General features: G+C 47.3%; 1 protein-coding gene across 1 annotated transcript; it reads left to right on the plus strand.

Moving 5' to 3' along the window:
* Positions 1-10,565: 10,565 nt before the first annotated feature.
* LOC123167765 (probable E3 ubiquitin-protein ligase ATL44) lies at positions 10,566-11,513 on the plus strand. The gene has a single exon (XM_044585628.1). It carries the CDS (start codon positions 10,621-10,623, stop codon positions 11,269-11,271), a length of 651 nt encoding a protein of 216 aa, XP_044441563.1. The 5' UTR covers positions 10,566-10,620; the 3' UTR covers positions 11,272-11,513.
* The last annotated feature ends 1,458 nt before the right edge of the window (positions 11,514-12,971 follow it).

Raw genomic sequence — 12,971 nt, forward strand, 5'->3', positions numbered from 1 at the left:
ATCGGCCATGAAGGGAAAACCAATGAAACACCCGCGAAAAGCTCTCTCGGCAACCAGGTAAAGTTTCAATTCGATCGGGATGAATCAGAATGACGCGATGGGAGAACTGTTATGATCCGAACAAGAAAACCATGTGCTTGCACCACTGATTCGCCCACATATATTTGAGAGAACCTGTATACTGATGGGCATATGTTAGAGATATATTTGGGATACTTGTATTTGGTAGTCTAGAATTTGTAATCGGTTTCCTTCCTTATCTTCAGGAGAGGCGTCTTGCCCTCCAAGTCTTGTACTCAATATATACTCGCCCTCGAGGCTCAATAATACATCCATCATATTCCGCACCAATCCCTCTCTTCCTTCTAACATGGTATCTATCGCAAGTCGATCCTAAACCCTAGCCGCCGCCGCTTCCGCACCTGCGCGCCGCCCCCGGGGCGGTCGACCTCCATGACCGCCATCGGGGGCCGCGCCGCCCGTACCTAGGGTTCGTCCGCCAGCCGTGTTGGCCGGCTGCCCTAGAGAGTCTTTTTCCCGAGCCCTTGCTCCGGGTTTTTTTCGCTCTCTCGCCGGTCTTTTTTGATCGGCGTTTTTTTGGTTTTCCGATCTATTCTTGATCGGTTTGCGTCGCCCGCCGCCGCCGTCGATCCCCGTGCGCCTCTACTCCAACCCCGGCGCGACCAGCCAGCCTCTCCTCCGACCTAGCGGCCACGCGTGCCGAGGCGGCCCGTTCGGGCCAGCCGCCGTCCGCGCGTCGGTCCGCCCGTCGCCCTGCGCCGGTTGTCACCGCCCTGTTCCGACCAGGACACCTGCATCGCCGCGACCCGGCGGCCTCGCGCCATGCGTCGGCCAATCATAGCCGACGCTCGCGCGCCGGCCCGCCCATCGATCCACGTCACCCACCTCCGCCGCGTCTGCACGGCAGCTCGGCGGTCTACCTCGCCAGCCTCGTCCTCGGCTGCATCAGGCTCGTCGGCCGCCTCAACTCGGGCGCCGCTGCTCCGTTGGTCGCTCGGGCCTCACTGCCCGGGCGTCGGCGCTGCTTTGGCAGCCCGGGTGCCGGTGCAGACGTCCCCCGCCGTCCGTCGTCGCCGGCCTCATCCCGGACTCCGCCGCCACCACTCCTCCACCGAGCGGCGTCCCTGACATCGCACGCGATCGGCTTGATCATCCGCTTGCCGCCGCGATCCGCCTCATCTACGCCGCGCGACCGACCTGGCCCGTCGGTTACGCGCGCCTCCGCAGGTCCCGTGAAGATCGTCCCCGAGTTCAGCGCGCCTCTCCACCGATCGAGCATCGGGCTGCCGCTGCGTCGCCCCGTCGGGCCGCAGCGCCGCCGCCCCGTGGTTCTCCTCGCGGTTGCATCGACTCGTGCGTCGCCGCTACGTCGCCCCTTCGGGCCGTAGTGTCGCGATACGCGGTCCCTGCCGCCGTCCCGAGGCCGTCCCCGCGGTTGCACCGACTCGCGAACCGCCGTTGTGTCGCCCCTTCGGGCCGCAGCGTCGCAGCCCGCGGTTACCACCGCCGCCCCGAGGTCTTCCCGCCGTCGCCCCGACCCGCCTGTCGCCGCTGCGTCGCCCCTTCGGGCCGCAGCGTCGCGGCCCGCAGTCCCCGCCGCCGTCACCGTGCGTCGACCTCCCGTGGTATGCGCCGCGCCGTCTCCCTTGGCGCGGGAACGCCACCGTCCGCGCCGGTCTTCGTCACGCTGTCAGGGTTCTTCGCCTACTTCGAGCATCGCCGCCGCACTCCTAACCTAGCCGCCGCCGCCGCTCTTCTTTGGCCGCCGCCGCGGCTACCTCCGTAGCTGCCGACGCTGCCCGTCCACCCCACTTCGTCTTCGTCCAGCACCAGCTCGTCGCCAGCGTCGCCTTCATCTACCCCGACCGCTTCATCTACTCCGCCAGCCGCGGGCGACATTGGCCCCGCGCTGATTGGCGCCGCAACCGTTGTCGAGTCCTTCTCTGCTGGCCTCTTCGACATGGCGTACAGCTCGTGCAGGTCCCAGTCTACGCATGCCCGGTGCTGGCAACACCGCCGCGTGCCTTCGTCCACGACGTGTCCCCGGGCCTGGCAAGCCTGGTGCGGCGCTTCGTCAACTTCGTCTTCGATCGTCTACGCATGCCCGGTGCTGGCAACACCGACGCGTGCCTTCGTCTACGATGTGTCCCCGGGGTTGGCAAATCCGGCGCGACGCGTCGTCAACACAATTCTCCTTCCTGGTGCATCACTTCTTCGACACCACTGCGCCCATGACTAACTCGGCGCCTCCTTGCGCCTGCGGCTCCACGACGACTCCCTCGACACCGGCTACCCCGACTCGACATCGACCACGGCGTTCTTCGCACGGCTACCTCGACCACGGCTACACCACCCTACGCTCTCGGCTACATCGCCATCGGCACAAAGGGCTATCATCCGCTTGAGCAACTCGTCGGCTTCCTCTACAGTCAACGCGTCCGCGACGCGACACCGTCCACGATGCTCCCGCTAGGACTGCGGGGGGATGTCAGTCTGTCGGCTGCTATTCTCTCCGCTTGAGCAACTCGTCGGCTTCCTCTACAGTCAACGCGTCCGCGACGCGACACCGTCCACGATGCTCCCGCTAGGACTGCGGGGGGATGTCAGTCTGTCGGCTGCTATTCTCTCCAGTCTGACCGTCCGCGACGCTCCTGTTGTTCGCAACGCTACCGCTACGACTACGGGGGGATGTTAGAGATATATTTGGGATACTTGTATTTGGTAGTCTAGGATTTGTAATCCGTCTCCTACCTTATCTCCAGGAGAGGCGTCTTGTCCTCCAAGTCTTGTACTCAATATATACTCGCCCTCGAGGCTCAATAATACATCCATCATATTCCGCACCAATCCCTCTCTCCCTTCTAACAGCATATATGTAATATGTGGAAGAGCATGGGCACGCGGTGCCCTTTTTAGCAAAGATGTGTATATATACTCTGAATCTTCTATCTTTATATATGTGTACTTTTCATGATAGATGTGCTTTATGTCCAGATGCAGAGGCCAGGGGTCCTCCTCCATTTTTTTTAAAAAAAGATGTGCTTTATGTGTATAGCGTATTGTCTGGAAGATCCACCTTAATTTTTTCTCAAGATTCATCATCTCATCTGGTGATTGTAATGTGTCCGTGTCTGGTTGGCTGTTGGGGACCAGAGCATGCATGTTCGTGTCGTGTGGTGCATTTGCAGTGAGCAAACCGGGTTCATGGTCAGAGTCGGAGGTGTTTGACACTTGCATGCAGTACTGAAAGTCGTTCATGCACTCGACTAATAATTAGCTAAAGCAGGAAGGCAGAGACAGCCTAACTGATAACACGGTCTCGATTCCGATTAGTATAAACGATCGCTCGCCGTGCATGGATAGCTAGCTGCTTCTCACGATCTGCACGATATGTGGGTTGTTAAGTTAAACGGCAGATTAATTATGCCTAGTTGCTAATATTATACGTGCATGAAGTAGCAACATGACCAATCGAGTCAAAAGGTCTTGCAACTTGCATGCATGTGGCTCTCCGTCTTCTTTAGCCCTTTATCGTCTAGCTTGCGCCGGGAATGGCGACCGGACGGCCGGGAAAAGCTTGAATTAAATCGGCCGATCAACAGGGGTGTCTTTAGGCACCAAAGTCGTATGCATACCATTGTTCGGCAATTAAATTAAGCGTTCGTTCCTTGTGAGGATTGGGAATTAATCGTGGGATAAGTTAAAGTGTTCTTGCTAAGATAACATAAGTTAAGAGCAAGAGGAAGGAGTTAACATATTGCACTTTTACCCCCTTTTACTTTCCGCTTTTCTTCGCCATGTAAGTTAGGCGATAGGTTGGTGGTACATATCTTAATTAGCCATTTATCTTAATTAGCGATTTATGTATTACCTCAGCATGCATGATAGTACATATGGACCCCCTGTAGGCGATAGGTTGGTGGTAAACGCACACACTCTGTATCGTTTCCTCCGTGCGTTGTCGGGCTCATGTGGGTGAAACGACATCGAGCTCCACAACTTTCACTTTTGATAAAAGCACGATCTAAAAGGGGATTTAAAGCGCGCATCTCTCCCTCTAATTTTTGACATACAAATGCGCCTAATTTCTGCCAATGGGCCTCCTCCTCCTCGTATGGTAGCGTTAAAAGCACGATTAAAAGTTTGTGTCTCTCATATTGTATGCATGTATGCACTTGTTTAGTCACCTGAGCCATGCCACTCACTCCTCCTACGGTACCATCACTAGCTCGATTCAATCGTTTCCCCCGTGTGCCTGTCCAGTACCGCGTGGGCTCACTGTCCCTATCCTGCTATCCACTTATTATGGCGCACGAAATGGTATAATCTTAGCAACGTCATCTAGGACAATTGTTGAGCTAAAAGATAGAGAAATGGAAAGAAAATCTTGCCTTCCCTTAGTTGAGAGATGGACTCTTAGACCATCTACAACTAGACTTAGCTCCACCCCCCTAAACGTAGGTGTGTCCGTTTTAAGCCCCTTTTTATCCGTGCATGCAGCCATGCTCCTTATTTTCTCTCTTATATGTGCGGTCACTTGCATGTCTGAGACAACAGTTGGGTTTTTGTGTTTCACAGGCCAAATACAACCTCGGATGAAGACGTGCCCAAAAGAAAATTTAACCGTTTGACGAGGCTTTCGTGTTGAACATTTTTTGATTCGAGGCCATCTTTAGGGCCGAATCTCTCGCGCAAAACAATCAATTGGTGGCGCTACCCATCAGACACGTGTCTGGTGGGGCGCGCCATATGTAGCCTCCTGGCAGGGCTGCATTCAAATGTCTCTAACTTTTGCATACAATCTCGGATTGAGATTATTTTTATATCAAAATCGATTGATTCGACGAGACGATGACAACCCGTGTAGAACACTTTCTCATATGAGGTCGTCTTGGGGGCTTAATAGACCAAACTGTACTCTGAATATAAGATCTTAGTACTTTGAACATAGTTTCGGCCTTCGAGATTAAATCTGATGGTGATGGCCCAAACTTCAGATATGTTCATATCAATAATACGGAACTCTTTCATGTAGATCACTTCTCCGTTTGAGGCTATTTCAAATAAGTTCTTGACCGTACCAAAATCTGGTGTCAACAAAAAGAATAAAAGTGGTACAAGGTAGGCTGCGTCCTACGTGGTGGACGGACCGGACGTGTCCGTGTGCCATCATCCCATATTTGGTCACAATAGGAAGTTTTGTGGATAGCCCGGGCATATACGGATGATATGAGGGGTCCAGTTGACTCACCTTTTTCCTTCTTTGTCCTGTCCGGTCACTGACCGGGCGTGTCTGCGGACGAGAAGAGGATTTGAGGGGACCGCATGTAGATGCTCTTAGTAAAGTAGATAAGATAATTTTTATCCATTACTAGGTATGTGCCCGTGCGCTGCGGGATTCAATTTTTTTTAGCGCATTAAGAGCCTGGAAAACCATGGCATTCTGAAATAAGCCGACACTACAATCCTCCTAATCTTACAAACATTTTCAACTCTACTGAGATAAATTAGCATCGAATACACATAACAGTGTCAAAGTAAGCATGACCAAAGGGCACTAAACAAATAATTCAAATACGTTTTTCAAATTAAAATAGATAAGTTCACATCATGGTAGTCTTAAGTGTATCAATCGTCATTGGTTGCCTTCCGTTGTAACAATGAAGTTCATACACTCACACCCTCTGAAATTGTATATATAGCCTTTTATCACCATTGAACAACAGTTGTTCCATCATATGGCACCATTTATTAGAAAAAGACCATCATTTGGCACCAGTCACGTTAATTTTTATGGCTCCTCTTTCAAAATAAAAATAAAATTATGGCACCTCCATAAAATAAGACTTGTAATGTTTAAGATTTTACTTAAGATCTGAGAGCATCTATAGCCGCATATAGTGAATTAATCATGGGATAAGTCAAAGTGTTCTCGTTAAGATATCATAAGTATGAAAGTGTTGTCTTTAAGATAACAAAAGTAAGAGCGAGATGAAGGAGTTATAACATTGCACTTTTACCCCCTTTTCCTTTCCACTTTCCTTCGCCATTCAAGGTAACATGATGTATAATCCTTGAGAGTGAGTCGTTGCACTAACTCTTGATGGATGGATGGATGAATCATCCATGTATATCTTAATTGGGGATGTATGTACTACCTCAGCATGCATGATATATCTGGATCTTTGGTAGGCGATAGCTAGGTGTGTGCGTGCACATTGTATCCATCGTTTTCCCCTTGCATTGTCTTGCTCATATGGGTGAAACCATCAAGCTCCACAACTCTTTCGTATCTCACTTTCACTTTCTACAAAAGCTCAATCCAAAAGAGTATTCAAAGTGCGCCTCTTCATCTCTAATCTTTCACACACATGCATGTGCCTGGTTTAGTTACTGGTTACCTAGCTCTATATGGCACTTTGCCTCCTCCTCCTCCTCGTACGGTAGCGTCAAAAGACAGTTAAAAGCGTTCCTCTCATCTTGAATAGGTACGTCATGCACTTGTTTAGTGAATGTTGACTTTCCACTCGGTCCTCCAATAGTACCATCACTAGCTAGATCCTATTGTTTTCACCGTGTGCCTTTCTAGTGTCGTGTGGGCTCAGCTTACTGATTCTCGTATTATGTCGTGTACAATGGAATAATCTTAGCAATGATGTCTAGGATAATTGTTGAGTTGGAAGAGAGGGAAATGAAAAATAAATCTTGCATTCCCGTAGCTGAGAAATGGTCTCCTAGTAAGGAAGATAAGATAAATTTATCCATTATATATGTCATCTCTTAGTATATATATACTCCTAGTTTAATTTAGTTCACCAATTTAGAAGCATGGAAACATTAATCGCTTGATATAATACTAAGAGATAATCCTTATCAATGACTGTACGTGCCCCAAGTATTATAAGAAACACATACGAGACATTCCGTGCATCACTTAGTCACTAGTAAGCATGGACATGAAATTCACATCTATTGAAAACATATACTTAAACTACTAAAAATATTTTCCCTTCAAACCATGCATGAAGAGCCGCATATATTCATTAGATAGAAGAAGAGTACAACGCCTAAGTGGCATCGATGGTACAACACCAAAGATGACATGATTCAAAAGTAAAAATACAAACCTAAACTACGACAGACGACATAAGGGTCTCCAGCAAAAACGCTGACGACCAACGAGCCGGAGAATACACAAGCAACCTAAACAAGTACAACCTAAACTACTAAGAATATTTCATGTCGTGACCCATATCCCATCTTGTTCTTTGATTAATCAAATAAATCAAACCATATATTATGCCACAAAAAAGAATTGCACATTTTCATACCCGTTTTAACTGCACATTGTTATTACCTTAATCTCATATGAGTAGCATGAGAAACAAATAGATAACACACACAAAACTGTAATATCATTTGAATTTGCATTATCTAGTTTTTCTTGGTCATTTGGTGATCACCATTCCTAATTTCTACCATGAAAATACCGTAGTCACATTTCTTTGCAAAGACGCCCGAGTGCCAACATCTCTACTTGACGCAACATGCCAACAGCCCCAAGATCACTACCTGAACCTACTCATTACACACACTTACCGAAACAGGGGATTCACAAAGATGAAAAACTTATTTATTAAGGAGCATGATCAATACACGCAGCTTGGATTGTCAAATTTGGGCATTATAAAGCACTTCCAAAGCATGGACAGACACACCAATTACATTGAAAATCCATAGAGAGATTTTGACACATAAAATAGTAGTACTTATCTTCGCACACAATGTTTTCTCTGCCATACCGCCCTCGGTAAGTCGAAGTGCTAATGAACCGACAAGTCAATAGCCGAAGTTATCCAATACATATCGTCTATCGTTATTTAAGTATGGACATACATTTTTAAATTTTACTTGCACAAAAAAGAGCATATGCTTAAGAGATATTAGCAAAAGTATAAAGATAGAAGAGCTGTAATGTACAACATATGTGTATCTCAGAAACATGGGTGCTTTGCATTCGAATGTTCTTCATGACTTAGTACTGATGCTGCCACAAAGCTTTTTGTGGGAAACACAAGACTATTATGATTTAAACTTATTTACACTCCCATAAAATAGATTCACAATCAAATTGTTGGTTTCTTTCGTAATTTGCTCAATCTGATTAGATAGATTTCTCATGGATGAGCTAGTGAAATTACATTATACTCCACTGCAACAAAAAGAATGTTGTAGGTATTCAATAATTATATAGTACCATAGTAGCATTAGAAAAGCAGGCACATTGTTCAATCCCTTTGGGAACCAAACTATTTAGCTAGAAGCAAAGGGAGTCATCTGGATCCTCCCTTAAGTAGCACTCAACTTGGCAAAAATATGGTGTTACAACCTGTTTTTTTGCTAAAGAACTGGTAAAGAACAATTTATTTGGCTGTGTACCTCACTTCAAGTTTCAAAAGTATAATCAAAGGTCCATGGCCAAAGGCAACTCAAACATGGATCTTCTTTTCTAGACACCAAACCTGGGATATCCAATGAACCGAAGCTTGACATAGATAATTGTGGATATACACACATATGTATGACAAAGTAAATTGTTCGGTAAATTAGTTAAGCTTGCCTTCATTGTGCGAGCTGGGAATTAATTGTGGTATAATTCAAAGTGTTCTGCTAAGAGAGAACATGTAAAAGCAAGAGGTATGTGTTAGATCCCCCCCCCCCTTTTTTTCATTTTTCTTCACCATCTAAACTATGTCGATGATATACAACCCATGACAAGATTTGTCGTCACACTAACTCTGGATTGATAGATGGATCATGCATGTATATCTTAATACGTGATATACCATATAAATTATCTCAACATGCACACATGATATATGGATCTCCGGTATAGGCAATAGCTAGGTTTTCTGATAAAGATGTGATAGCTAGGTGGTACACACACTTATTTTGTGTCATCCTCCCGTGTGTTGTCTTGCTCATGTGGGTGAAATGGTCGACCTCCACAACTCTTTCGTATCTCACTTTCACTCTGTACAAAAGCACGATCCAAAAGGGGATTCAAAGTGCACCTCTTCGTCTCTAATCTTCCACACGCATGCATGCGCCTGGTTTAGTTAATCGTTACCTAGCGCTATCTGCCACTTGGCCTCCTCCTCCCCCTCCTCCTCCTCCTTCTCATACAGTAGCGTCAAAAGCACGATTAAAAGTATGTGTCTCTCCTCTTGCATACATGTGTGCACTTGTTTAGTTACTGGAGCCATTCCACTCACTCCTATGACAGTGCCACCACTAGCTAGATTCTACAAGGTACCTTTCCACCTAATACAATATTCCAAACTAATTTAGGACAGGTTCGGTTTGCAAATTGCAATGGATCAACAGGGATTGAAGGTGAAGAACATGAATTGTGCCAAGTTCCGTACCAATCCCCCTCAGTTCCTCCTATCCATACTATGCCGAACAAGCACTTAAATATGCATGCAGGCGTGCTGGTGCCTTTCACTGTCATGTTGGCCCGCTCTCTCTATCCACACATTTATTATTCATAAAACAAACACTAGAAATTCCATGCACCACTTACTCCTTAGTCAATTGTTTCGCTGATTTTGCTTACATGATTATTTTTGTGTTTCTGATAATTATTTGTCTTTTTTTTGGTTGCAAAGTTTCATGAAACAAAATCACATGTGTCATTTCTTCACCATTTTGTCCCATGAGTATGTACCTTTGTCAATGCTAGTTTCTCCAATTTTTTGTTGACGAACAAAGAATTTCGTGCATAGGATCCACCATTTCGGACCACGAATAGACCTGTAAGCCATTTTTACAAAGCCATGTAATAAAACAAAAATTTCATCCATTTCTTTCGCTTATGTTTGAGGTAGGATAACCAGCGGTGAATAAAAAAAAGAAGAATATATATAAGAAAAAGATCACCAGATGATTTTAGTCAAAAGGGCCCTCGAATCGACCTCTTTTCCTGCTTCACTTTACAATAATGAAAGTGCTTGGCACCATAATATTTTTCCTTTGGGAACAAAGCACAAGCCAAAAGAGCTAAAGCATGTCTCATCCTTTTACACATACTGTGATTGGTCGCTAATTAGACGTTTAGTTACTATTATTACCACCGATCACTACCACTCAGTACGACAATGTCACTAGATTCTTCTCCTACCCCGCTTCCTTTCCAAAGCAAAAGAATAATACCGGTTCAGTCTCTCGAAGGTGCTCATAGAAATAGGGTGTGCGTGTGCGTTCATAGAAATGAGTGTATGCGTATATACGAGTGCTTGTGTCTCTACTGTGTTAAAAAAACACACAAAAGGATAATAATAATACAAGCAAAGTTGCCACGCGTGCATGGACAAATATCCCATTGCCATGCATGGACCCGTTCAGGCGTCTGCCACTACCACATGGGCCCGGCGCTACCTGTCCTGGGCCAACTACTCCTTCCACTGCCGTGGCATCCCACGATTCATCTACGCTATAAAAACTCACGCGCTCACGACGCACGGTCAGAACTCACACACACACATCTGCTCAGTCAAAGCTATTAGCCACCGGAGTATTCCACACCACAGCAACACTATGCGGGCTCCGGCGAACCTCCTGCACCGCAGCACGGCCGTTGCAGCCGGCCCCGGCGAGCCGTCTCCTTGGCCTTCCTCATTGCCGTCGCCTCATCCGGAGCAGCAGCAGCAGACGGCGCCGGTGATGGCGATGGACTCGGACATGGTGGTGATCCTGGCGTCGCTGCTGTGCGCGCTTGTCTGCGTCCTCGGCCTCGCCCTCGTCTCTCGCTGCGCGTGTGGGCGACGACGCTCTAACTCTACTTCATCCTCTGTGCCTCTTCCCCCGAAAGGCCTCAAGAAGAAGGCCATCGATGCGCTCCCCACCGTCTCCTTCAACGTGGCCGGCGCGTCACCGCAGTCATCGGCATCAGCGGCGGCATGCTCGTCGTCATTGGAGTGCGCGATATGCCTCACGGAGTTTACCGACGGGGAGAGCGTGCGCGTGCTCCCGCTCTGCGGCCACAACTTTCACGTGGCCTGCGTCGACGGCTGGCTCCGGACGTGTGCCACCTGCCCCTCCTGCCGCGCCCCCATCGTCGCCACACCGGCTCAGCTGCCGGTGGTGCCAACGGTGGTCGTGGTGGTGGCAGCGGCGAACAACAGGTGCAGGAGGTGCGGGGAGCTGGAAGCGCCGGCTGGTGGTGCGGATTGCACGTTCTTGCCTTAGCTTTTATCTTACTCTTTTTCGAGTGTTACTGTTAGATACTAGTATACTAGAGTACTTGTTAGTTTGTCAGGGAGCCAGAGGAACGGAATCTTCTGTGAGATATCACTGTTACCGATAGGGTGTTGGTGGGTGTATTGTAACTCATATTGGATGTACGCATCCCATGTGGGGCTTCGTGTAATTTCAACCCTGGCTTCTATAAAGTTAAGGCATGCTATTGGTATGCTCTTGAAAAGAAATAAGGCTTGAAATATTTTCCTTGCAAAGAGAAAAAGTCCGCTCCTTTTTCAGGGAAAAAAAGTCTGTACTGTTATTGTACCTTCAGTATTCTTCCACCTTTCATTTTTATCTACTAGCAAAAGAGCCAGTGCGTTGCAACGGGACAAGAAAATATCGCACGGCCCTAACCCAATCACCATGACTAAGACACCAATAGGTCTTTTCGAGGCGTCTCTCTCGGTACAAGACGAGAAATCTGCTTTTTTTCATGCAAGATTTTGCCAAGCATACATGCACGGTTATCAACGGTTTCTTTTGTCTCCAATTTGACTTTGAGGAGCTGTTTATTGCAATCCAGGTCGGTGTCGGTACAAAAGAAAGATGGATCGTGTGCTATTATTAAGGTTGCATCCTAAATAGCACTTAAAAATATTTAGCAGGTAAAATAACATCATATTCATGTTGTACATATATTTCTAATCAAATTTCATATGTAACATATTAAAATTGGAGTTAGGGTATAAGATATGGGTATTTAAAAATATATATTATTTGTTCTAGATGGACTGAGGGTTAATTATAGAAACGACAGGGGTTTTTCCACTAAAACGCAAAAAAGATTCGTTTTCTGTCACTTATTGGTGAAGTGCGGGTTATTTATCAGAAAAGAGAGGATTTTCTGTAAAACAGTAAAAAAAACTGTTAGTAGGATTGGCCCGAACAAAAAACAAGGTGCTTGTAGTAGGATTGGCATGTCTACACAGGTGTAGAGTGGGATGATGGCATATATGCGAGGAAACATGGAAACGTTAACTTTTTGGCAAAGGTGGCAGACTAGCTAACATTTGGGATAAGATTACATGAGAAGAAGATATTATATATACTCTGCATCTCGATCTAAATATCTCTGCACTTCCGCCGGCCTTTCATGATGGGTGGATGCCCTTTATGTGTACCGTCTAGTCTCAAAGATTCACCTTTTTCTGTAGCGAAAGGTTCGTCAGCTACCTGGTGATTGAAACGTCCATGGTTTTGAGTTTTGGGGATCAGAGCATGTACGTGTCGGGGATCGTTGCAGAAATTAAAATTTTCTACGCATCACCAAGATCAATCTATGTAGTCATCTAGCAACGAGAGAGAGGAGTGCATCTACATACCCTTGTAGATCGCGAGCGGAAGCGTTCAAGAGAACGGGGTTGATGGAGTCGTACTCGTCGTGATCCAAATCACCGATGACCGAGCGCCGAACGGACGGCAACTCCGCGTTCAACACACGTATGGTTGGGAAGACGTCTCCTCCTTCTTGATCCAGCAAGGGGGAGGGAGAGGTTGATGGAGATCCAGCAGCACGACGGCGTGGTGGTGGAAGTAGCGGGATCCTGGCAGGGCTTCGCCAAGCGCAAGCGGGGAGGAAGAGGTGTCACGGGAGGGAGGGAGGCGCCAGGGCTTGGGTGCGGCTGCTCTCCCTCCCCCCCTTTATA

The sequence above is a fragment of the Triticum aestivum genome, chromosome 7D (assembly GCF_018294505.1).
Source record: "Triticum aestivum cultivar Chinese Spring chromosome 7D, IWGSC CS RefSeq v2.1, whole genome shotgun sequence".
In the NCBI taxonomy this organism is placed as follows: domain Eukaryota; kingdom Viridiplantae; phylum Streptophyta; class Magnoliopsida; order Poales; family Poaceae; genus Triticum; species Triticum aestivum.